Genomic DNA, 25,400 nt, shown 5'->3' with positions numbered 1-25,400 from the left:
ACCAACTAATAAATAAGTTCACCAGTGAAAAGCCTATTTTTCATTCTGTTTAATTACAGGCTTCAAAGACACTCAAAATGGAGGCTGTCTTAGGCACAAATAATACTGTAGGCTTGGTTTACTTTTCTCCTGTTGGCCTTGGCATGGAGCCCTTCCTCTGCTTTGAAATTCATGGCTGTGTCTGTGTCTGTGTCTGCATACTAAGCAGATCACGGCTGCCACTGAGCCTGCTTCTCCTGTCCAGATGCAGCTCAAATAATCCAGAAGCCTTAATAGCAAGTTCATAGTTGCAGTTTAGGTAACTAAGATGGCCTGTTTGTTTCTAATGTAAGTATAATCTACGCATGGGATCATAAATGGGCTCCTACAGAGTGATTTAAGTTAAATTTGGTAAACTGTAGTGGGATTTAGGCTGCAATGTGCTTCTGTGTTCTAGATCTTTTATTTCAGATTTGGCCTTTTGAATAGAAATATATGAAACTTGTGAATGACATATAGACAACTGTGAAATGAACACATAGCAAACAGACAAGAAACAGATAGCGAGGAGAAGGTTTCTCTTCCACGGCTTTTTTTCTTACTCTCCTCTTTTACAATCACTTTTTGACAATCTATGGCACATTCTGTGCACATAAAAGCATACGCAACATATTTTCACAGAAAAAACTCCACCCTAACTATGCCTTCCTTTTCATATTAAAAAATATAACAAGATACAGGAAAAGTCCTGTCATTGACTCCTTTTATTTAACCCATAATACTTAAACCCCCCTCAGAGCTACTTTCTGAGTCTTCCCTCATATCTAAAAGCAGTTTCTGGAAATCACCATCATAGCCACCTACTGTTCTGTTGCATGCAGGTAGCCATTTTGTGCTTGATCACGTTGATGGGCATTTGGTATTTACTGAGCAGCATTGCATATTACTGTATGCACCATATATAGATTTCAACAATGTAAAGACAGAGGACATATTATAGAAAAATAAAATCTTGGCCAAAGGGTGCCTTTTAGTTTAGTAGATATTGCTGAATAATTACCTTCTAGAATTTTTAATTATATATGGAACTGTATGTCTACTTATCTACACCTTCCCACTGAATCTTCAATTTTTAAATTTGCTAATCAGATCATTGCAGCCTCAAGGCTGAGATCAACACCTACTCAAAATGATATGTAGGAAAAGGAGAGCAAAGATGATCTGCAAAGAAATTAAATCAATGTTTCCAGGTACAAGACGATACTTAAAAACATAAAGTAAAACGAAGAAGAAAGAAAGAAAAAAACTTATGTCCCCTGGAATAAAACATGCACTTGGATGCTGAAAGTTATTCAAACACCCAGGTGGCTCTGCAGGTCAGCATTGAAAAGCCTTGACAAGCAGGACCGGGTTCTGACCTTAAACTCCTTGAGCTCCTAGGACCTGTGAGCATGCAGCCAACATTCCGTCCCTGGACACCCTTTATTGGTCACGTAGTCTCTCATTAATGCACATTGAGGCAGGACCCATAACAGAGAGCGCCTAACACATTCTGAGAGAGTTAATCGGGGTGAGCAAGCCACCATATCTGGGCAGATCTTTTTTTTTTCCTGGTATGTCAAGATCCAGTTCCTTCCATGTCGCTTCCAAAATCCCAGCACTGGGAAGCCTGTGCTTGCCCCTCTTTCAGGTAACTGTCAATACTTCTGTGAGCTCTCTGGGGTCCTTTAGGGTTTGCGGTATAGAGGTTTTGTCCTGTGTGTGATTTAATGACTGCATGTAAAGGATTCTCTTCAAGGTTCTCCCAGCACCCCATGCTTTATAATATTTATTGTTCCTGGAATGAAAACCAAAGCATGCATGCATGATCTCCAGTCTCATTTCTCTGCTACTTAGGTGCAACGCTACTGAAATAAGTGATGCAAATGTACACTTTACTTCACTTTGTGGTGTTTTCAAACTCGGAAATGCTGTTGACACAGAGCAGCTATGGCTGTATTAATTTAGAAAGCGTTTCCCAGCCTCTGCAACTCACTGGCTCCTTGACAGTTTTTCAGCTCCGATTGCTGCCGACAGAACCGTTTTAAATTTGTGTGGTTGCTGTGTGCCAGCATCTCTTTTTAACCAATAATGGCGTCCTTGTATCTCTGTTACTTGAATGTGGTGCACCTGAAAGATTTAAGTCTCCAGCATATTAAGACTTCTTTTCGCTATTTCATAACAGCTTGGGAGCCTGGCCGCTCATTGGCGACAATGAGGCGCCATGCACTCCTTGCTAGGGTATGACAGAGAAGACTAGAAAGTGACTTGAAAGGGAAATGCTGGCTTAATTTGTTTTATCTGTTAAGCTAGACCCAAAATGGTCGCCTCTAATCATAAACAAAGTTTCTTTATCGACGGAATTTGAATGTTCATTTTTTTCCTCTCGGTTAGCATGCAAATCTCTTTGCAGCGTTCTCGCAAAAGAGAAAGCAACTCATTTTCTGTGCTTATAAATTGTTCATTATCATGCTCTCTGATGGCCAATCCGTTGCTCCATCTGGCATAAATACTAGGTGCTGAAAAAAAGGCACGTTTAGGATCGAGGGGGAAGGACACGTCTCACACAAAATCCCCGAGCCTATCAGTTGAAATTTTGCAATGCCTTATTTGTACTTATATTTACATGTGATAGTCTGGGAAAAGAAATGTTCCAACAGGCCGTAAAGTGACTTTGCAATGTCTTCTCATTGTACAAAGGAATCTCAATTCACAGAGTCAAAGTAGGGCACAAATAGGGTCTCTAGAAAAAAAAAAATGCCTCTTTTCTTGTGGTTGTTGGTATGGACTGTCGTAGCTTCTAAGGTTCGGCACCAAGGACTGAGATAACTTTGTTAGATTCCTGAGAGATTGGGCCCCTAACAGGTTATTTCTTCTCCTCTTTGATAAAGAGTTTTTATTTTATTTCAACCTCCCCCCCCCCAATGGCAATATCATTTGACCATAAATTGACCTCAGTAATTAAAGTCAACCCCTTTATATGTATATTTAATTGCTAGTAACAGCCTAAAGGATTGACTTCTGTTTCCCCTGACTGGGAATTCTTTTCCTTTGCGTTAAAATCATGCTGAAACAATGGCCCTCCTGCCTCTCACTAAAATAGGAAAACAAAAAAATTTAAGGGTCCCAGTGGCTCTCTAGATCAAGCAGAATCTACAGAGAAACCAAAATTCTCTTCAGATCCATCTCCTGCAGTTTGCAGAGGAACTTCGGTGGCTCTGCTCTGCCTGCTGAGCTTAAGACTCTACCCAGAGAATTTTTTTTTTCAATTAAAACTCCGTGTACCAACAATAAACCACACTGCAAAGCTTTTAATTAAAAAAAAAAAAAAGGTGTAAAATCACACTGTCTCCAGGCACTGCTTTCATTAAAGGATTAGGCCAATAAAATGTGCGGATTTTATTGTTCTAAATATGTGTTTCAGCTGGTGCACTCGGATCTATCCTGTGAAGAAAATGAAATGTAGGTAAATAACAAGACATTCTATGTTTTTATTTCGTCTTTGATTTTGGGGGGCAGGGCGTTTGAGACAGGGTTTCTCTGTGTAGCCCTGGCTGTTCTGAACTCACTTTGTAGACCAGGCTGGCCTCGAACTCACAGAGATCTGCCTGCCTCTGCCTCTGGGTACTGCAATTAAAGGCGTGCGCCATCATGCCTGGCCATTTATTTAGCATTTGACAAATTCAAAGAACAAAGACCCCAAGTCATTTGAAAGTCCCAAAGATGCTCATATAAGGAAAAAAATGATTTCTTTTTTTTTTTTTCCTTAGAAAATCAGGAAATGCAATTGCCATTATGATTATTTCATTGAATAAAGGAACTAGTGGATCTCCAGGCATTTAGGTTGGGTTCTCCTCCTGTGAGGTTTCCCTGGTTGTTAATGCTTCCCTTATCCCAAAACTGGTAAGTACGGTGATTTCAAGGAGCAGTTTCAAAGCAATTCATTTTCAAATATAATCAAATGAACCCACATTTTTATCCTGTGTTGTGTGTGCGCTTCAAAGGGCGTCGGATGCGAATTATGTGAGTGATTGCCTCATTTCCTTACGTTTTGAGACTTAATGGTTCTCAGAATTCTAGTCGGGAGATGAGAAGGTGCCATTAATAACGCTGATGATGATGAATGGCGACTGTAATGCAGTGTGACTGAGTGCAAGTGTCAGAAAAGCCCTTCTGCCAAGTGCTGTGTTCGGGGAGGAGGACTCTGCCAGCCAGCTGTTCTCAATTATTATTGCCTCACCTTCTCAAAGCCCTGGCTGTGGCCATTGCTTCTGAAGCAGGAGGCGGGGCCAAGAGGAGCAGTGCTAGCCCTGGAATCAGTCGCTGTTTCAGATCGCCTTGTCGACAGTCTGTGACGCCTGAATTGCTCTTTCAGCGTCTGCATGACTGTCCATTGCTGTTCCTTTGCATTCATTTCTGGACCTACTATTGTACTGCGTCTTCTGCCCTTGAGACTGAGCAGTTTTTCATTGACTCTGAACATCAAGGCTGTCCACATCTAGCCTCCTTGTTTTCTGACTCTGACACAGAACAGTAGACTCCTATGCCTGGGATGAGCCTTAAATACTGACTCTGCTGTCCAGTTGTTAGGACAAGCAAAGATGGTACTGGGAGGCCTGCGAGTTCCAGTAGTTCCCTGAGCTTCTGAGCTTTCCCTTTCTATTGAAGAAACCAAGAAGAAGAGGGAGATGACTAGTCCACAGCACGGTTTTAACTGATGCTTAGGCTCAATTAGGCACGAGCTCTCTTTGGTAAGCCATTTCACATCTCAGCATCTGTTATGTTTATCCTCATTTATCTTCTGTTCAGTGAAAGTAGAAAAACTGCCTTAGGTAACATTCAAAACACCAGGGAAGAAAGGCAGAAAAGGGATATTCCAGGGAATGTATATATTCCAGGAAATAATATAAAAGCAATGAATCCACTAAAGATAGACACAGTTCAAGATGAGTCTGTAATAAAAAAAGACGTGCTATTTTAGGAAGGAGCAAAAGTCACACATCCAAACAAGATTCTCTTTTTATCACTTGCCTAAATGGGAGAGAGCTTGACTTTAGAATCATGCCTATGCTCTGGGACCATTGATTTCAATACATTACCTGGCCAAAAAGCGGACTCATCCAACTACCTGATTCTCAGTGAAGGAGTCACACAAACCCACGAGGCAAAAAGCCACATAGACATGGTCAACTCTAAGTATCCTTTAGAAGTGAAAAACAAGAGGAAAACAATGGGCCCAAAGCTCATGTGCAAACAGGCACAAAGAAGGAGACATATGTTTGGATGCAAAGATGTAAAGGAGAGATGATAAGTGGAGAGAGGGGAGTCTCGCTGTGGTGGAGGCCCCACTGAGAAGAGAATCTGATGACCCAAATGCCATTTTTTTTAAAAATGTGTCAACTTTTATGTTACAAGATTTTCAAAATCAGTTTATATGCGATATAAAAGAATCTCCTATTCGTTTCACACGAATCCACATTCCAACACTGGATTTTGTTGTGATATGAATTACTTTTTTTTTTATCTTTATAGCTGAATTTTTAGTATAAATAATAAATCGTTCTGCTTTATATAAAATCTAAGTATCATAACTGATTGAATGAAATAAAACATGTTGCAGCCCCCTTTCATTTTAATTAGTTATACCTTTAACCCATCCCTCTTCCGATAAATAACCAATTATACCATCAGAGTACATAGTGATTTACAAAATATGAATATGATATATGTATATAGGTGACCTTGTAAATTAATTACATGAATACATTTCCTAATGAGATGCCTGCAATTTGCATGGCTCAGTGAGTTAAACATTTTGTTTAATATTAGGAAAAGGTCAAGGTATGATGGTGCATGCTTTAATCCCAGAACTCTGAGGGGAGGCTGGGCCATAAAGATCCCACTTCAGGGCTAGACTGGGCTACACAATCAGTTCAAGCCCAGCCTGGAATATGTAGTGACACCCCTGTCATTAAAGGCATGGACATGTTTCTTCCATTATCATCCTCATTACTAGTGGGGAGTGGGGTCTGACCTTCACACGAACTCTGGTGCCCCATATTTGACCATGTCCCCTGGATGGGGAGGCCTGGTGGCACTCAGAGGAAGGATAGCAGGCTACCAAGAAGAGACTTGATACCCTATGAGCATATACAGGGGGAAGAGGTCCCCCTCAGTCACAGTCATAGGGGAGGGGAGTAAGGGGAAAATGGGAGGGAGGGAGGAATGGGAGGATACAAGGGATGGGATAACCATTGAGATGTAATATGAATAAATTAATAAAATATATTTAAAGAGTAAATAAATAAATTTAGTTAAAATCCAGGGGAAAAAAGCAAGAACATGACTAGATAAAGTAGGAAAGCAATAGTAAAATCTCTCAGGTTTGTACCAAGATCTGAGAATTCAGTGCCCAGTATTATTACAGCAAAGATATATTCATATTCAACTTTTAATTCAATTTTAGTGCACGCTTGGTGAAATAACAGAGAGAAGCAGGCTGTGCTTTTTGTAGAAACCATGCAATTTACAGTCAAGTTCTAGATGATGTGATTTGCTCTTCACCCGCCTCCAAGTGATTATAGTTAAATTGCACATTGGCTCACGTTGAGAAGGTATTTTTCAAAAGAACAAAAATCCACGAAATTTGTTATTTCATTTATTCTAAGAATATTGTGGAGATGCCTTTCCTCTTGCTAGCAGAACTTTCTTCAGGCTTCTTTAGAAGGAGCAGCTGTACGATTGATAGGCGATGCTCTTCCCTCTGCCCCTCTGCACATAACATTCTTTCTCTTCTTCCATTAACATGGGAAATCTTAGGCCAGAGTCAGAGACTGGTGCCTGCTGAGCTTCAGACTCACCTTCAGTCAGCAAACTGATGTCACGCTTAGCTATTTTCTTTTCAGATGTCCTCCCTGAACCTGCTTCTCAATTGTTTTCCAGCATTTCTTTAAAGCCCTTTGGAACAGAATATTGGGTGTAGACTCCATATGGAAATAGGCCTGAGGACCCCACTTGCAGTGTCACAGGGTGCTAAGGGACAAGTGGCCATTGCCAGTTCGTTTCTACGCGTGTTCTTGTGTCTTCCAAGAGAGCTATGCCACGCAAGTCATTTCACCTAATACCAGGTTGTCGAATTTTACAGGAGGAGCAGAGCAATGGGCTCCCTCCATATGTCACTGGAGTTTGAAAGCAAAGAATTTCACATAAACCTATATACGGTCTATAACAGTTTCTGCTGTAGGAACACTGGATGAGAGCAGCAGAGCTCTCCAGGTGTCTTCTTGAAGTTACCACCTTAACAAATTTGCAATTTCATTCCATAGATTTACAGCACAGAGAACAGTAAGGATCAAGCTAACCATCTTGGTGAGCAAGGACCATTCGACAATATCCCTAGGTGCCGCAGCACGCAGTGTGTTTCCTTGGATATCTCTTTGTAGAGAATTCTAATCATTGCAAATGTTTCCTCAAATTTAAGAGCACCTCTTACTTTCTCCCACATTGACCCATTTTTCTTGAGCTTTTTTGAAAATTAAGTATTTTGTTTAATATTCCTACATGCAAATAATGCGTTTGAGCCTGATCTACACTTCCAATTTTTCTCCTACCTTTCCCTCCCAAGTTCTTGCACTTTCCCTCCCTTTCTTGTTACTTCTCTGGCTCCTTCATAGCCATTGAATTCATCTAGGTCTGCCTATATGTGCATGGGTGTGGCACATAATTTCCTGGGGAGTGAGCTGCCTCTCAGGGGCTGCATGCCCGAAGAAAAGTGACTCTGCCTTTCTACATAGCTAACTTCTGTCCCTAGCTCCTCGCATGGGGTGAGACTTCATAACTGCATCCTCTATTCACACCAATGCTGTTTCATTAGAGACTTTCACTCCCTCTGGCTTTTACACTCCTTTTTGTTGCTTTTGTTGTTGCTTATTTTCTTGGTTTGGTTTTGGGGTTTTTTGTTTGTTTGTTTGTTTGTTTGTTTTTGCTTTTTAAGACAGGGTTTCTGTATGTAGCCTTGGTTATCCTGGAATTTGTTCTGTGGACCAGGTTTGCTTCAAACTCAGAGATCTGCTTGCCTCTGTTTCTCAAGTGCTGGGAGTAAAGGTATGCAAGATTTCTGCTCTCACACTCTTTCTGTAGCCTCTTCCCCACCGCCCCTTCCAAAATGATGCCTGAGCCTTGGGGACACAGGTGTAACATATAATATAGCTACATTGTTTAAACCTGCTCATTGCACAGTCTCCTTCTTTGCAAGTTGACTGGTGATTGGTTTAAGACGATCAGCATCCTGGGATGGCTACTCTTCAACGAAACCTTAATTTTAAGAATACAAACTCTTTCGACTTTAGAAATACCACATTAAAGATTTGAGGCATTATAATATTCTTAGAGCTCATTTAAAGACTCTAAATTTACTTTTCAAAAACTCAGTTTGATTCATTCCATTCATGGTCTTTGGTTGGACCTAGCCCTTCCCCGCCACCCGTATGTAACTGATGGGCAGTTTGGTCTTCATGTTGGTCTCCTAGCAACTGGAACAGGCCCTGTCTCTGACATGGACTCTGTTGCCTGCTTTCGATCACTTGTCCCTAGCTGGGTTGTCCTGTCTGCCTTCAGTAGAAGAGATTGCACTTAGTCCTGACATGACTAGATGTACTCTCATGGGCTGGGGGTGGTGCTCCCCTTTTCTGAGTAGAAGGGGAGGGGGTGAAAGGGGGAAGGTGGTGGGACCAGGAGGAGAGTAGGGGCTGTGATTGGGATGTAAAGTGAATAAATACATACATTTGCAAAAAGAAAAGAAAAGCACAATTTGAGAAAGAACTGGAATCCAGGAAGAAGGAAGGATGTCCCCGCAGTCAGAAGATCCATCTTCTAGCTTAAGACTTGTTCCTGGATAGCTCTGTAGCTTTCTTCCTGTATCTTCAAGTTCCAGAACGGATGTCCTCACTCTGGGTCTCAAGGGCGTATGTGTAAAATGATCAGACAGAATTAAATAAATGGTCCCTCCATACCAGACACTGTGAAAATACACCATGACTTCGTTTCTCCAGCATAGTTCCCCTGACCTTTTGTTTATTAGAACCTCCACCAGGGGGTGCAATGAGCTCAGAAGGAGAAAGTGAAATGACCTTGGCTAAGTATTAACACCAACATTGGTGTTAAATGGCTCAAAAGTTGCAATTAGCAAGTAAAATGGGGTACTCAGTATTTATGGTTGACTTTAAGTCCCATGGGCCATCTTAAATGAAAAGGCTAGAGACAGAGGATTCTATTTGGGGATGAGATACTTCAAAAGACAGCCAAGGATATAAAAAAAGAGTTCCTGTTTTGTTCATAGCTTAAGTAGCGCACTATGTGTTTTAGATTTTTGTATTCTAGTAATTTAAAATGTTATGACTACAAAAGTCATGTGTGTGTGTGTCTGTGTGTGTGTGTGTGTGTGTCTGTGTGTGTGTGTGTGTGTCTGTGTGTGTGTGTGTGTGTGTGTGTGTGTGTGTGTACAAAAGCTCGAATTGTAAAAATGTTACACTATCTCAAAGGATACATGTGAGAATTTCTGTTCCTACCAGAACAAGCAGGCCCTGTCTTTTGAGGATGGTTCCTGCTTTACGCAGATGGTTTGACCATTGTATCCTTACAGTCTTTCTCTGTCTCGGCTGGGAATATGTTCAGTGCATTAGGAAGAGCAGCCACCCGAGCTCAGGCCCTAGACCCGGTGGTGATGACACCATGTTCCCTGATAAGATTCGTCGTTAATTTTTTTCAAGCTCCTCCGCTGATGCTCACTTTAATCAGCATCTTTTTTGTTTGGTTGGTTAGGTTTTTGTTTGTTTGTTTTGGTTTTTCAAAACAGGGTTTCTCTGTGTAGCCTTGGCTGTCCTGGACTTGCTTTGTAGGCCAGGCTGGCCTCGAACTCACAGAGATCCACTTGCCTCTGCCTCCCAAGTGCTGCAATTAAAGGCATGTGCCACCCATACCCGGCTCCTCAGGATCTTTTTTAAAGTGACATATCAGTGTCCATTTTCCTCTTAGCCACTTGTATTTATAAACTTTGCTGCCACTGTAGGTGCCCCCAAACAGAAACAAACCCCGAATTCTAAGCTCAAAAGAAAAAATAAATGAAATTCTGCCATAGTAAAAGATTTTTGTCTTCTATAATTGGTTAAAAAAAAATAATCATGTCAAACATGGTTTCTGACATGAGTACTGGAAAACCTGGTGTAGCACCTCCTGAAGGATGCTGAGAGCCATACATTTGGAATGTTTTCAAGCTGTGAAGCTCTCGGCATCACTTTAATATTGCCTGAAGACAGCACAACCAAAAAACATCTCCATGTCAGAAGCTCAGGCTCAGGTGACCAGGACCATTTGTGCACTCCCAGCATGCCATGACAGCATCAGTGTATTGAGGTCTGAAAGAAGTCCCTGTGTGTTGAGTGCACTGTGCCTCCCAGAGAGAGGCACTTATCAGTGGAAGGGTACTTCACGCCTTACAGGCTAATCCCACAGACTATCAGCCTTCCATAGAGAATTCAAATTATAAAGGACTCTACTCTGGACATGGAAACAAGCAGAGTGAGAATGGTGGAATGGCTATTGTCTAATGCCTCAGACCTTTGACCTTAAAACGTTCCTCACTAGCCTCTCCATGCTTAAGAATATCTACGTCTAGAATCAAAGCTATTGCAGTGAAGGGTTTTTTTGTTTTTTGTTTTTTGGTTTTGGGGGGTTTTTTTTGTACATCTATTGATTCCAAATTTACCTGTCTTCTCGGGACTTTGAGTGAAGTGGACACATAGTAAATATTCATTTAGTGTATTTGGAACATCTCTGTAAGGGAGTGAGCAGGTGGGTATTCTGGCAAAATAAATGTGTTGAGTATAAAGTTTAAGGTCCCGAAGAATAGCCTTTAGCTGTCTAGAATTAGACACTTACTGCTCTTTCTTTATTACTAGGTGTGTAAATTATGACCATGAACATCCTGACCGCTGGTATATCTGGTAAGCTTCTCTTCAAATCATTTTTTAAAACATGGGACTGTTTATGCGCACTTGTCCACTTAGGTCATTTGAAACAGTAACCTCCAGCCAATACTGTTTCATTACAAACATTTGGTCCCCCTGGCTCTTATACCTTTTCTGCCTACCCCACTTCCATACAGATCCCCGACCTTGGGGACATGGGTAGGATATACCTGCCCCATTTAGGTCTGTGCATGCTACAGTTTCTTTCTTTACAGCTTGACTAGTGAGCAGTTTAAGACCAACATCAGCATCTTATGGATATATACAGATGAGTGTGCATTGGTATCTATAGAAATATCAGTTTCCGGACCGTGTTTGTTAAATGCCTCCTGTGATGATCTATTGTTTTTAAGACTCCAAGATTATTTTATAGCTAGAGTTTGTTAATGATAAAATAATTGTTCCCTCTTGAGATCTCTCTAAGTGATTCTACCATTCTGGTTGCAATATAGCCAAATATGTCTTTAATGAGCTATTCCTCCAGAAAATTTAAATCAGTTCTTCTAATTCCCTAAACCGCAACTATCATATTTTCCAAACTTAGTATCAATCAATTCTGTTAATAAAACACTCAATTCCTCAAAGACAGAGATCCTATCTTCTCAATCTAACATGTACATTTGCTTAACTACTAGTTGAATGAATGGATAGGATGTTGGATAAAATGAAGGAGAAGAGGGGGAAAGAATAAGAAAGGGGAGAAGAGTGACTTCAATTTTTAGATTAACCCTCCAGTTTTCAAGGAGCAGATGATTGTCACCAGCTCTCGGCACCAGTTCTCCCTGAGGACCTCCAGGCCCATTGGGAATGTAGCGGGATAGGGGATTCCTCCAAGACCTTAGTGTACATTACAGCTCGCTTGCACTTAAGCGTAGCTGAGACCCTCTGCACATGCCAGAAGGTGACAGAAACCCTAACTCCTATCTGCTCCTCCTCACTTATTCCTCGGTTATCCTCGATGCCAGGTTCCTACTCCTGATTTTCTTAGTGATTTTCCTCTGTGGAGTCGTACTTTTCTGTCTCCAGTGCTGGCTGAAAAGGTGCCGAATTGATCCTCCCAGACGCACCATGACTGTTTTTGCGCTTGGAGACGTGGATCCCATATATGGTGAGTTGTTGGCATACTTCCGGGTTCCCTTATGAAACCTTGAAAAACTATCGTTGCGCAGCAGCTATACACACTTAGAAGAGCGCGAAACTATTGGGAGACTCAAAGGCATGTATTAAAGAGAAAGTGTACAAAATCAAGCTTCAGAATAAAAAGAGATTAAAAACAGAAAGAAAATATGTCTGACCCACTCACAGCAGAGAATGGTGGAAGAGCTGGAACAGCTTGTCCAATCAACAAACAAATAGAAATATGTAGAGATGAACACTCCAAATGAGTGCTGGGTCTTAGGGTTCCGAAGAGCATCTCTTGGCTTTAATAAGACTCTATTCTACCCTGTAGCCAGAGTCTTGATTACTAAGCCTTTGCCAACTCATTTAACTCATCCGAAGTAATTTGAGCCGTATTTCCTGAAGTAACAGTTGCCAATGTCAAGTCTGAAACCATTAAGATCAGGAAGAAGAAAGTCAATTCTGATGTGCTTTGTCTGCAGAAACACAAGGAATCCGGATTCTGCCAGCACCCACCCTATCTATCCAAAATTATGCCGGACCCATCATTTATTTTCCAGTTTTCACACAGGGTAAAAAATAAAATGGGGGAAAAAGTTATGTGTAGCAGTCTGTCTTATCTGTAAGCAGAATGAAAAACACTTATCACTTCACTGTTCTTGGTGTGTATAATTGGTGATTTTTCCCCTCCCAGATTTTACTTTATCACACAGTTGCCCAAAGAGTTCTTGATAAAAAAAAAAAAAAAAAAAAAAAAAAAAAAAAAAAAAAAAAAAAAAAAAAATAACCTGGCTATGTTTCAGAAACTTGGGTCAATGTGGGATTCTCCGTATCTAAAACAGAAAAGTAACCAACTAAGTTAAAGGGATGTAGATGAAAATGAGCTAAAATAGTGTAATATGCAAATGTAGTGTTCTTGAGGATAATTGGAGTGGTCAGCCATAAAGGGACATGCACATCATGCTCCCCCCTTACAATGTTCAGGGATCATTGCAGAAGAGAGGACCAAAAGATTGCAAGAACCGGAGGCTAAGGAGAACTGGAACAAAACAGTGTCTTCTCGGCATGACAGGATGTCTGTGCTGAGGAATTCAGAACAGCTATGGCTGACAGCACAAGGTCAAGCCAGTCAACATTCCAACATAGAGAGGGGAGGGGTATACAATACCTCATTCCTAGCTGGGAAGCTATTGACAATTAATGGTCCCAGGTTGTGTGTGTGTGTGTGGCGGGGGGGGGGGGGGGGAGGTAGAGTAAATTTTCCTTAAGGGTGCAGCCCCTGGGAGGTCAACCATGCTATAGTGGATGGTCCCTACCCATGGGCAGCACAAATGGGACTCAGTGGGTTTTATATGTGTGTGTGTGTATAAAACAGGACATTGTGAGGAGGTGGGATGGTCCTGGAAGTGGGTGGGGAGTTGGGGTGAACCTGGATGTGGGTGGGAAGGTGGGGTGGACCTGGAAGTGGGTGGGGAGGTGGGGAGGACCTGGGAGTGGGTGGAGAGGTGGGATGGACCTGGCAACAGTTTCCAGAAGGAGTTGGAGTAATTATGATCATGTACACATGATGAAATTCTCAAAGAATTAGCAAAAATACATTAAAAAGAAAAATACTTAGTGATTCTTTTTTTCTATATGCGTCCTAGCCTGAAGTCATTACTTAAACAAGGATAAAAAACTATCAAATTGAGAAATTATTGTTTGGCAAAGGATAATTAAATTCTGCAATAATAAATAGATCTTTCTCCTAAAATAAAAATCACTTTTCACATAGCATCAAGAAAATTATGGTCACTAAACCTAACAAAGTGTTTTTCAAAGGGATATGCATGAAAATATTGACCTCTTTTTCTTTATTTAAATAGAGTTAGTTTTTAAAAATGTAAGGTTTTTTTCTTCCAAGTGAACATTTATTTCTAAACAACATCACGTAGCCTTATTTTCTTGACCCATTCCTCTCTCTGAGGAAAAGTCTTCCATTAGGCTACCTTAAATTTTTTTTTAATTTTTTATATTTTATTAATTTATTCATATTACCTCTCAATGGTTACCCCATCCCTTGTATCCTCCCATTCCTCCTTCCCTCCTGTTTTCCCCTTACTCCCCTCCCCTATGACTGTGACTGAGAGGGACTTCCTCCCCCCTGTATATGCTCATAGGGTACCAAGTCTCTTCTTGGTTAGGCTACCTTAAATCTTAAGAAAAGTCACTATATTTTAAATATCATACTGCCTAACTCTTCTGCTGCAATTTTTAAAAGAGCACTATTGTAGATGTGGTTGTGTCGTGACTTTTATTTGCTGCATGGTGGTTCACATAGCTGGTGTTGAACTTGTCTAAACAGCCTCAGAGTGGAAAAATCAAATGAAAAAACAACATTAAATACATTGCCTCAATAATTTGCATAGATGGCCTGGGCCTTAGAATTACAACCTCTAAATGGGCTGAGGTCATTGTAAACATAAATGAATGAATGAATGAATGAATGAATGAATAAATAAGGCCAGAAAGAAATTGTCTTCTAAAAACACTAATGCTTATTTCAGCCCTATCAAGTCCTAAGCAATAGTTTGAAATTTTTCACATCTTACCTCTATTTCATAAATGTCAACTTCAGAAAGTGCTCATCAGAGGATATTCTCTAGAGGGTATCTGCTTCCACCCCCTCCCGCTCTCTCTCTCTCTCTCTCTTCCCCTTCCCCCTCCCCCCTCTGTCTCTGTCTCTCTCCTAACTGATGTATTAATAGACTTTTGCTATGAAATGGGGCCAAGTGGCTATTAAAATCAGGTGCAACTGCTCGTATCTTTGCCACCTCATGCCATGATGCAAAGTACCACTTACGAACATTCGGGTATTTAAAAGCCCACCCCCTCCCCTGGATGGTAGGGACTGCATTCGAGGTTCTTTATTTCTGTCATTTTCCATCCTTTCTCACAAGCCCAGTGTTAAAGCTTCTGTTTCTTTTAAAGAAATATTTAACCGTTCTTGCAGTGTGTCTTCTACTGCTGTCCATCTTCTCATCTGCAGTTCCTTTGCCAACTCAGAGCAGGTGGAAGGCAGTCAGTGCCACCTTCTTCTGCCCCTCCAACCTCCCACCCCCCACGTGTCTGATGGTGATCACCTTGCTGAGAAGGCAGTCTTGGACGTAAATGTTGACCTAGAGGTGTGCCTTGCGCACATTCTTATTTCTCTTTGCCAGGACAAAACGTGGAGTGCCAACTAGTAATTTCAGGAAATAAATTCCAGAGAACTAATATTTTGGGCACAATTTGCAGCCTAAACCACACCGTATTTACGTACTTGATGAGACTTTCATTATATTTTGACACTCTGAACACAACGGTTTCCTTTCTAAGTACTTACTCTGCTGGAAAATGATAGCTCTCCCTGATCTTTTAGTTCCTGCAAGATCCAGTAAGGATCCACACAAATATATGTGCTTCCACATTTCCTACAAAGGATGTGCTTACAGCCTGAGCCAAGCCACTGGGAGATTCGTGGGCCCATTCCAAGTATGGGAGAATGTTTCTCAGTTTTCCACATATCCGCTATTAAGAAGAGAAAATTAATAAACTGAAAGAACTTGACTGACACTGATGAGCTCCTAGAATGCAGAATAAGATGACTGACTCCCTGGCATCTCTGACACAAAGAGGATGTTCCCCGACCCTGGACACAGGATGTGGGAAATGGCCTATTGGAAGCACCTTAATGGATGTAGTGCATTTGATGTATTAACCTTCGGTTCCTCCTGGACCTTTATTTTATTTCTTTAAAAGTTATATCACTTTAATATCACTACTTATTGCATATATTAGTTGAAATTTCTCTGTTATACCAACATAAGGGTCAGAGATTTGATGCTCGGGATCTCACGAACATTGCCCTCAAAAGGAAAAAGCCAAGAGGAACATTTTAACTGATTATTAAAGGCTAGAACCAACTGAATTTTACTATTGGTAAAATATATAAAACAGGCATATATACATACATATATATATATATATATATATGTATATATATTTCCTGCCAAGATTTCATTGCTTGGGTTGCCAATGTATTAGATTAGAAATACTAAAGAGAAAAAGCAGGCACCGGGCTCTGCGTCCTTATAGGACACACGACACACTTAAGGAAGGTGTTACCAGCACAGCTTAGTGATACCTGATGAGATATCAGCTCTGAGATAAGTCCTTGGCATCTCAGCGAAACACATGAGACCTGAAAAGCATCCCCTGACCCAGTGATAGCATCTTTTCACAACACTATGCTGACTCAGAGCTCAGGTAAATCTATCCTCACTACATCCTAGGGCCTATTCTCTTGAATTAGGTATTCTAGCATCAGAAGCCTATGCTCTTGAATTGGGTATTCTAGCATCAGAAGCCTATGCTCTTGAATTGGGTATTCTAGCATCAGAAGCCTATGCTCTTGAATTAGGTATTCTAGCATCAGAAGCCTATGCTCTTGAATTGGGTATTCTAGCATCAGAAGCCTATGCTCTTGAATTGGGTATTCTAGCATCAGAAGCCTACGCTCTTGAATTAGGTATTCTAGCATCAGAAGCCTATGCTCTTGAATTAGGTATTCTAGCATCAGAAGCCTATGCTCTTGAATTAGGTATTCTAGCATCAGAAGCCTGTGCTCTTGAATTGGGTATTCTAGCATCAGAAGCCTAAGCTCTTGAATTAGGTATTCTAGCATCAGAAGCCTGTGCTCTTGAATTAGGTATTCTAGCATCAGAAGCCTGTGCTCTTGAATTAGGTATTCTAGCATCAGAAGCCTGTGCTCTTGAATTAGGTATTCTAGCATCAGAAGCCTATGCTCTTGAATTGGGTATTCTAGCATCAGAAGCCTGTGCTCTTGAATTAGGTATTCTAGCATCAGAAGCCTTCCGACGTTGTTCTGGATCCGACAGAAGAGATCTTGACATTTATTGACATTTATCACATTCCGTCTTCCCTTCTATGTCCCTGACTGCTATACGGAGTTCCTTATTCACAGGAAAGGATGAAACTATCCCTGTGATATACATTGCTGTGGGCTGTGTTGTGCGTCCACTTAATTATTCTGATCGGGTCCGATGGTTAAACCTCAGGGTATGAAAGTGTGTGGAGTGACAGCCTTTGGAAGGCCAACTCAATTAACTTTACGTAACCAGTCTGGGTCTAACGGAGTCTGACTGGTTCTGCTCAGAAGGGAGATAAGCACCTGGATAAGAGCAGAGGGCAAATGCTGTAAAGCCACAAGAGGATGATGGCTGACTGCAAGCTAAGGGGGAGGGTGTCAGAAGACAAGAGCCCTGTTGACTTTTGATTCTGAGTCTCTCCTCCAGAATCATTAGGGAAAATAATCTGCTGATGAAACCACCAGCTTTGGTAACTTTGTGATGGCAGCCGCCAACAAAGTCATACAGACTCTCTGCAGGGGAAAGGATTGTCTGAGACTAGAAGGACTAAGATGTCCAGGAGTTAAGGAACTAGAAGATAAAGAGCAAGAATAAATATTAGTTTGATACTGGAGATTCACAATAAGCTCATGAGCATCGATTCATTTCACGGAGACTTCAAACCATCCCTTTCGGTTCAGCTCTGGGCATACCTCTCTTTCCCGGATTCAACCACAAACTGACAGCTTTCCTTCCGTCCTTCCTTCCTTCCTTCCTTCCTTCCTTCCTTCCTTCCTTCCTTCCTCCTTCCCTTTCTCATCTTCACTCCTACCCTACTCTAGCTTCTCTGTCACAATATCTACTCAGTGCCCTTAGGGCTTCCTAAGTGTGATCAGCTGCAAGCTAGCTTCTCACTTGTTCCTGCTCCTTTCTCTTGGTCTTTAATCTTAGATTGATTTATCTGTTTTTTTTGTTTTTTTTTTTTTTTTCCGTATCACTTGAATTAAGAGCCTTACATGAAATTCTTGTCAACTTCAGAATGTTACTTATCTTTTAGTAATGTTCTCGGGGGACTTTATTCTAACTGATAATTCAACCAAAAGTACAGAAGATTTGCAGTCAGTTCCTTCTCCCGAGTCCCTTCCCTCTTCCCAGCAACCATGGAGAGTGAGAACACACAGTGAGCCTCTTCTTCAAGGAACCTGTAAGTTTCAACTAAGGGCAAGTCATGGACCTGCATCGGTGTAATTATCGCATTACATTCTATAAAGTGAAGACTATACAACAGTGAAACAGACACTGCAGTGATTTCAAAATTAAAAAACATATAAAAATAAAAGAATTTTAGTTTGTTAGATCTACTGTGTGCTAGTTTGCATTTGAAAAACTAATGTCAAGTGATTTTTACGATGTATTAGCAACAAAAATAATTAATCCCCTAAAAATGAGGATAAACTTGTGCTCTCATGGAAAGAAGATTATTATAAAGCTGAGTAGAAGTCCATTTTAATGATGGAGTAGGCATTTGATGATATGAAAGGAATATACTGGGGGTTTGGGAGGTAAGTGGAAGGCAGGGACGGCTGGAGGAAGATAAGTGACCTAGCATTCCTTAGAAGAGAGCATAGGAGACAGCTTTCCCTTCGGGAAGGCAGGGACGGCTGGAGGAAGATAAGTGACCTAGTATTCCTTAGAAGAGAGCATAGGAGACAGCTTTCCCTTCGCCCACACTTTAATGAACAATACCAGTCCACTGTGAAGTCAGTGTGGCAGTCCTCCAGCACTTAGTCCACTGGTCCCACTTGCCCCTGAGAAGGACCTCTGACTCTGCTCTCTCCAGCGTTACTTGCTCTGCTTTAGCCTCTCAGGGACGACGGCGCAGGTCCGTTGCCTTCCAGCTATGCAGTCTCTCTAGCCTCTATCTTTTTCCGCAGTTTCACAGGTGACGTTCTGTTTTTCCTATTTCAGAAAATAAAAAAAGCGAAGTACTGTTTTTTCCCCCAGCAGTGATTAAACATGAGTGCACTCTCAGTTGGGAGGAGGAGAAGGGAGCACTTGGAGAGACATAGGCAAGAAGCAAGGCTTTAACATAGGCAACTCTTCCTCCCTGTAGGTGGCTCAGGATTTTATTACAGGATCTGTTAGATATCTTCTGTCTGGCTTATATTCCACATGTGAATACCCTGTGCCATTTTAGGAAGGGACGAGAGCACGCTTCACTCACACACTTTGTGGAAGGACCAGCTAGAGGCAGATGATTCAGCGTCTCCCGCGTGTGCATACCTCAGCTCTCACTTGCTCTCCCCAAAGGCTCTCTGAAAAAATTGTTGCTACCATTTTCAGTGCTCTGGAGCTGCAGAAGCAAAGCCTCATACTTACTGTATTCCAGAGCGATGGCTCCCACTCAGGCGTTCTAGTATTCCTCTGTGTGATAAGGGAGGGATGGAGCAGGGAAGTATGGCCAAGCATGGTGATTCCTGATTGGTAGCTGTGATCCCAGAACTCAAGAGACTTAAGCAGGACTGCAAGCTCCAGTTGGGCTTGGACTACAAGAGTGCAAAGCCATAGTAGGCTTCCTCCTTCCCTATTTCCCAGTGCTCCAATGAGGGGTAAGAGAAGAAAGAGGTATAAAAAGCGAGTTAAAGCAAGTCAGATCGGTAAATCATGTACGAAATCTGCACTCTGTTTATAATAACTCAGTGACAAATCTGTGGGTTTGACAAAATGGAATAATAAATGAGTCCTTCAAGAAACAGTTTCTGGCAAATCCATAGGGATTTCCCATTATGTTTAAACTGTGTTAACTTGTTGAAAGGTAAACATAAGGCTTGGTTGGGTAAAGGCAGTTGCTGACAAGCCTGACGACCTGAGTTCAATCCCCAGGATTCATATGTTGGGAGGGAGAACCAAATCTCTCAAAGTGACCTCTCACTTTTATACATGCCCTATAAACAAACACACAAACAAACAAATAAATCCCCTGCTCCATCCATATTCCTGACAACAGGAAATTGTATGTAAACATACTGTGAAAAAAAGATGGCAGCTGGTATATCTTCCATTTCCACATTTTCTGTTTCTCATATTTTATTAACTTATTCATATTACATCTCAATTGTTGTATCCTCCCATTCCTCCCTCCCTCCCATTTTCCCCCTACTCCCCTCCCCTATGTCTGTGACTGAGGGTGACCTCCTCCCCCTGTATGTGCTCATAGGGTATCAAGTCTCTTCTTGGTAGCCTGCTATCCTTCCTCTGAGTGCCACCAGCATTTCCACATTTTCTAAGACCATTGTTTTAATTAGTTTACCAATAAAAGACCTGTGGTTTTCATAACTTAATAAAAGCAACAGGCACATTTGTAAAAAAGAGATAATATTTCCCCCACCACGGGGACCGGTCGTCAGAATCATATTACCCAGACCACAATATTGATGTCAGCAGGAAAAAAATCAATTAAAACTAACATAGACAAGCCAGTGGCCAGCTGTTCCCAGGCTGTAGGCTATGTTACTGCTAGATTTGCACTGTCTACATCAGCAACAGTCTACCTGGAAAACAGTTACTGCTCATTGCACTCATTGATTCTGAGTGGAGGTGGTTCCTAGGGTAAGGAGACTGCATAAAATCAACTTTAATTTTGTTTGGTGCTGTTCTCCAGCTTCGCTGACCTCAGTTCAAGATCACGCTCTCCCTCATATACTTTTAGTTATTGATATTTGTCACATCTGATAATGATTATGTAACACATTATATAACTGCTAACGTTGAGTCGATAAGACAACGTTATGGATTTAAATTGCTACGTGTTGCTCGCATGGCACCAATACTAGATGCTACATGAAAGCAGTAACCCTTAACTGTATCCCTCACTCATCTTAAACACTCTATATGCATTCGATATATGATATATCTATGTTTTTTTTTTTCAGAAAGAAGAACCTTTTTAAAAGTTTCTTTCTTTGGCGAATTAATGTTCTTTTTATAGAGATAGATACTATTCTTATTCTTTTGCTAAAGAAAAGTGAGATAAGAAAATATAATATAATAATTGAATAGGGTGAATTAGTCGATTAAAAACCCATTCTGAAAAAAAAAAAACAAAACACTCGAGCAAGAAGTGAAATAGTCTTTCTCATATAGGGATAATAATTGAATTTTTATTGCTTACTCTGAAGACCAGCAAGATAAGAAGTAAAGCAAATACATATGCGTTGAAAACAAGATTCTAAGTTATCATAATCCATACAAAGTAATCATTTTAGTATGCATATGGATTCCAGCAGTGAGCTAATAAACTAATAATCCGAATTGTATTGGTAACTGGATTATCTCTTGTAATCTTCCAAATGCTACCAAGTCTGAGGCCTTTAAGGAAGATGAGTGAAGATGTCCTCTTCTGTGAGAGGACAGAGAGAAACAATTCTGATTTTGTAGCCTGTACCATTTCTAGAGGGACTAATGACCCTGCCATTACACTGCAAAAGCAGACATAATCAATATGTAAATATGTGGGAATGCTTGTGTTTCAGATAAAGTTAATATACAAAAATGTCAATGTAATACAGAGTCTGACAAATACCCAGGATAAAAAGAATAAGTATGCAAAAAGAGAGAGGTATAAAATATTACTATTGATCTTTTCCAGTGACTCAAAAATAGCCCTTCAAGAAAATAGTGATTTCTAAAAGAGCCACTGGAAAAAATTCAAGGTCTCTCAAGGTTACCATTTTGTGAATGGAAATGCTTGTTTAAGGGCTGTATTGTATGGACTCTAGATGCAAGAACACTAATTTGAATGTTTCTCTTTAATTCAGAATGTCTAGTCTTTATTATATGTACCTTTTAATTGCTAGCTTGTCACCACTTATCTCAACATGCTTATTAGTTATTACAAGGAGACACTGAACTATTTGTATTTGTGTGAACCTAAGCATGACACGGTGAAGTTTAGTAATAGTCTAATGCTCTTAGTGAGACATGGGTTTCCTATGATGAGACCAGTAGCAAAAACAGCATTAGTATTTAGAGGGATTATCTTCCTGGTCCCTAGCAGAGAAGGCTCCGTTCTGGTTTCAGTTTCTGTTATAAATGTGTCCAGGTGGGTTAGTCAGTAACATGTGTAAGCAGATCATTTGGGAATTTCCACCTTAGAGTGACTCAGCTGACACTGTAGCGGGGAGAGCTATAAATGTTTTTCTCTAGGGCAGGAATACGTTTCTGTTGCCCCAGTGATCCAAGAAAAGCCAGATTTCATCTCCTGTGTGCACTGCCTGTATATTCACCTGAGACATGACACCCTTTCCCCTCTTTTTTTCTCTAGGTACAGAAATGGCTGCAAGTCCAACAGCTGGAATCTGCCTTCCTACCCACAGCTCTGAACTGCACCCTTCTCCGTGCTTTGTTGCATTAGGTCCTCCACCTCCGTATGAGGAAATTCTGAAAATGAACTGATTTTAGCCAGAACCAACAGTGTAATGTATTGGAGATATTTGCAAACACGGTCGATTTTAGGGACAATTCTTCAGCTTAGTGGAAATTTCTAGAGTCCCACTATGGAGCCTGAACGCTTGCAAGCAGACAATAGAGTGGATGTCAGGAAAAAACGTTGGCCCTAGTGATGTTTTAATACTGAATTAGTGGACTCTGTAGCATTGCTTCATTATACTTTTATACTAGACAACAATAGTAGCATTTTAGTTCTTAAGGGTCCAGAAATACGTGCTAGGAGCCATTGGCATCCTTTTAGCCTCCCACGGTCTTCCACAGCATGTTATTTGATGTCCCAACATCTCCATCTTCAGCCAGCCTCTGATAGAAAGTCAGTATAAAACTAATAATTTAACAGTGGCCCTGAGGTGGATTCAGGTGTGACTAGAGGGAGAACATTGAAATAAGAGAATAGGAAGAAAAATTCTGTTTGAAATTGCCAGAGGAAAAGAAATGCAAAGGAAGAGGAACGATTGCAAGTTTTGTTCCCCGGCTGGAGAAGAGAGAACGTGAACTCAGAAGCGGGAGGTTGCCGCAGACATAATAAGCCATAGGTGATGGTGATGATGACATGAGGAGAGAAAGACAGAGGGTCTCATTGTCCTTGTTAAATGTGAACTTGAGAACCCAGTCTTTCCCTGACCCCTCCCGGTTTGCATTTATTACAACAACGTAAGAAGAAACGGTGTTATAGGTGCAGTTTTCCGCTTGAAGACTGACAGGAAAAGTAGCAATGAGAGAGTCCCAAGTATCGTTTGGCAGGGCTAGAGACAGAGCAGGGAAATCCATGCCAGATTCCACACTAGCTGCCCCTCGCTGGTGAGTTGGCTTCCTAAGATCATTGGCATATGCACCTGATTGTCAATTTAACTTAACTAATTCTATCTCCAGTCTTTTCTCAACTGCTTTACCAAAGTATTTCCTACCCTCCTATGAGTCAGTCAAGAACTTGTCCCATCTGCTGTCCAACTTCATATAATGATGTTGTCTGCAAAAACTGTTGAATTTGCAGACTCTGAAGGTTTCTTATCGCATCTCTGGTATGACCCTGTGCTGTGTGTCCTTGCTGGAGTACAACAGTAGCTCTAAACTGGTCCGCTAGGTCCACTTTTGTCCTCAGGTGTGCTATGGACAACCCAGTAGCCAGGAAGCCTCTTTCAAAGTTTTAGAACAGTTTTAGATTCACCTCAGTCCTGAGGAGAAGGTGCAAACATTTGCCATAGTTCCTGTTCCCACACAGGCGCAGGGTTTCAGGGTCTTCCACAGGTCAGCTTATGTTAAACCCTTCACACCATGACATGGCGGCTTCGACAGATCGTCATCATCCACTGTTGTGTAGTACATTTTGTGGCTTTGATGGATTTGCCATGACATCAAGCGCCACCACGAGGCTCTTGCAGTGTCACTGTTATGAGAATCCCAGTGTTTATATACCCAAGCTCCTCCTTTCACTCCCACTCCTGGCCACCATTGATCTTTTCCTTGTCTCCCCCGCTTTGCCTTTTCCAGCTGAACATTTATTTGGAATCATACAGTTGTAGACTTCTTGGCTTGGCTCCTTGGAGTTTTAAAGACACACGCACGTTTTTCTCTGTGTCTTCCATGACTTGATAGAGCACTTCTTTTCCCTGCTGGGTACTTTGCCGGGGTCTGTAAGTGCCATTGCTTCACTGTGCCCTTGTGGTCATCATATCATTTCTTGATATGAAGTGCAATCTTCTACAACATTAGCAATCTGAGTTTCCCCATTGCTGCACTCTTCAGAGAAGAGACCAAGAATAGACAAATAACTCTAAGCTGAAGTCCCACAGAAGCACCAAGGGCAGGAGTGTGGCTCTTATCATCCACACTTGACAGGGGACATTAATTAATTAATATAACTAAGGCAAACAGCATGGCTGCCAGCCGGAGCAATGTGACCCCAGTGAGAACATACCTGGCAGAAGCATGCAACAAGGGCCTAAGAGGCATGATACAGATAGAAATAGAGTGCAAAGCTGTCCATAAGCAGCTGATTGAAAAAAAAAAAGGAAATAAAAAGTATAAAAGCAATTATTAAAACCACAAAAATCAGATGCTGAATGAATTAAAAATGATTAAGCTATGACCAATATAAGTGATATTGTTTTAAAATGATTAACTATAGATAAGTAACTGATATGGCTCAGATAAATTTTTATTGTTAGTACATTAATGTGTGTGTGTTACCAAATGAATGCAGGAAATTACATGTGAAGTGGCAGACTATAGCATCAGACCTACGCCTGGGTCTCAGATAAGACAAAGAAAGTGACCGCTGAATGAAAGCATCCCAGTACATCATCTGTAAAGCCATAGGCATCTCAGACAAATCGCTGAGAACTGACAAGTGTTGTTTCTAGAAACAGGACTCCAGTGAAAAGGTGTGTGGTATAATACAGTGCAGAGTACTGACTTGTTTTACTTTCCAGTCTATAGTGTTATTTAACTTAAAGGTATGAGCCACTTTGCTTAGACATCCAATTAAGCAACTAGATGTCTTGAAGGTGTAAATTCTCAATTTCCAGCCCACAGGGAAGGTCAGAATATAAGGAAACTCAAAATGTTAAGTGAGCTTAGGAGGTGAGAACACAGGAGGTTTCATCTTTTACACACACTTCTGGACTGCCTAAGCATTTGATTGTCTGGATAATTATTTATTTTGTTGAAGACATTAAGCAGATATGGTAGTAGACACCTGTGACTTGGACACTGAGGAATAGAGATGGGACTACCAAGTGAGGTCTGAGGCCAGCCTGGAAAACATACTGAACCTCTGTTTAAAAATGTAAAGAAAAAAAAAAAAGAAGAAGAAGAAGAGAGAACAGGGAGAAAGGAAAAG

General features: G+C 41.0%; 1 protein-coding gene across 1 annotated transcript; it reads left to right on the top strand.

The window, feature by feature from the left end:
* Nucleotides 1-3,406: 3,406 nt before the first annotated feature.
* Nucleotides 3,407-22,675, top strand: Tmem207 (transmembrane protein 207). Its single transcript, XM_051150535.1, has 4 exons — nucleotides 3,407-3,480; nucleotides 10,974-11,018; nucleotides 12,008-12,150; nucleotides 22,374-22,675. The coding sequence occupies exons 1-4, from the start codon at nucleotides 3,407-3,409 to the stop codon at nucleotides 22,502-22,504; spliced, it is 393 nt and encodes a 130-aa protein (XP_051006492.1). The 3' UTR covers nucleotides 22,505-22,675.
* The last annotated feature ends 2,725 nt before the right edge of the window (nucleotides 22,676-25,400 follow it).

The sequence above is a fragment of the Acomys russatus genome, chromosome 8 (assembly GCF_903995435.1).
Source record: "Acomys russatus chromosome 8, mAcoRus1.1, whole genome shotgun sequence".
NCBI classification, from domain to species: Eukaryota; Metazoa; Chordata; class Mammalia; order Rodentia; family Muridae; genus Acomys; species Acomys russatus.
The sequence above is the reverse complement of the archived record's forward strand: the minus strand, read 5'-3'. Positions and strand labels throughout refer to the sequence as shown.

Bases quoted from the DNA above. Each gene is read 5' to 3' on its own strand.
- Tmem207 (XM_051150535.1), top strand. From the start codon at position 3,407: ATGTGCGGATTTTATTGTTCTAAATATGTGTTTCAGCTGGTGCACTCG. The intron at 11,019-12,007 runs GTAAGCTTCTCT...CCTCGATGCCAG, and splicing joins CCTGACCGCTGGTATATCTG to GTTCCTACTCCTGATTTTCT. The intron at 12,151-22,373 runs GTGAGTTGTTGG...TTTTTTCTCTAG, and splicing joins AGACGTGGATCCCATATATG to GTACAGAAATGGCTGCAAGT.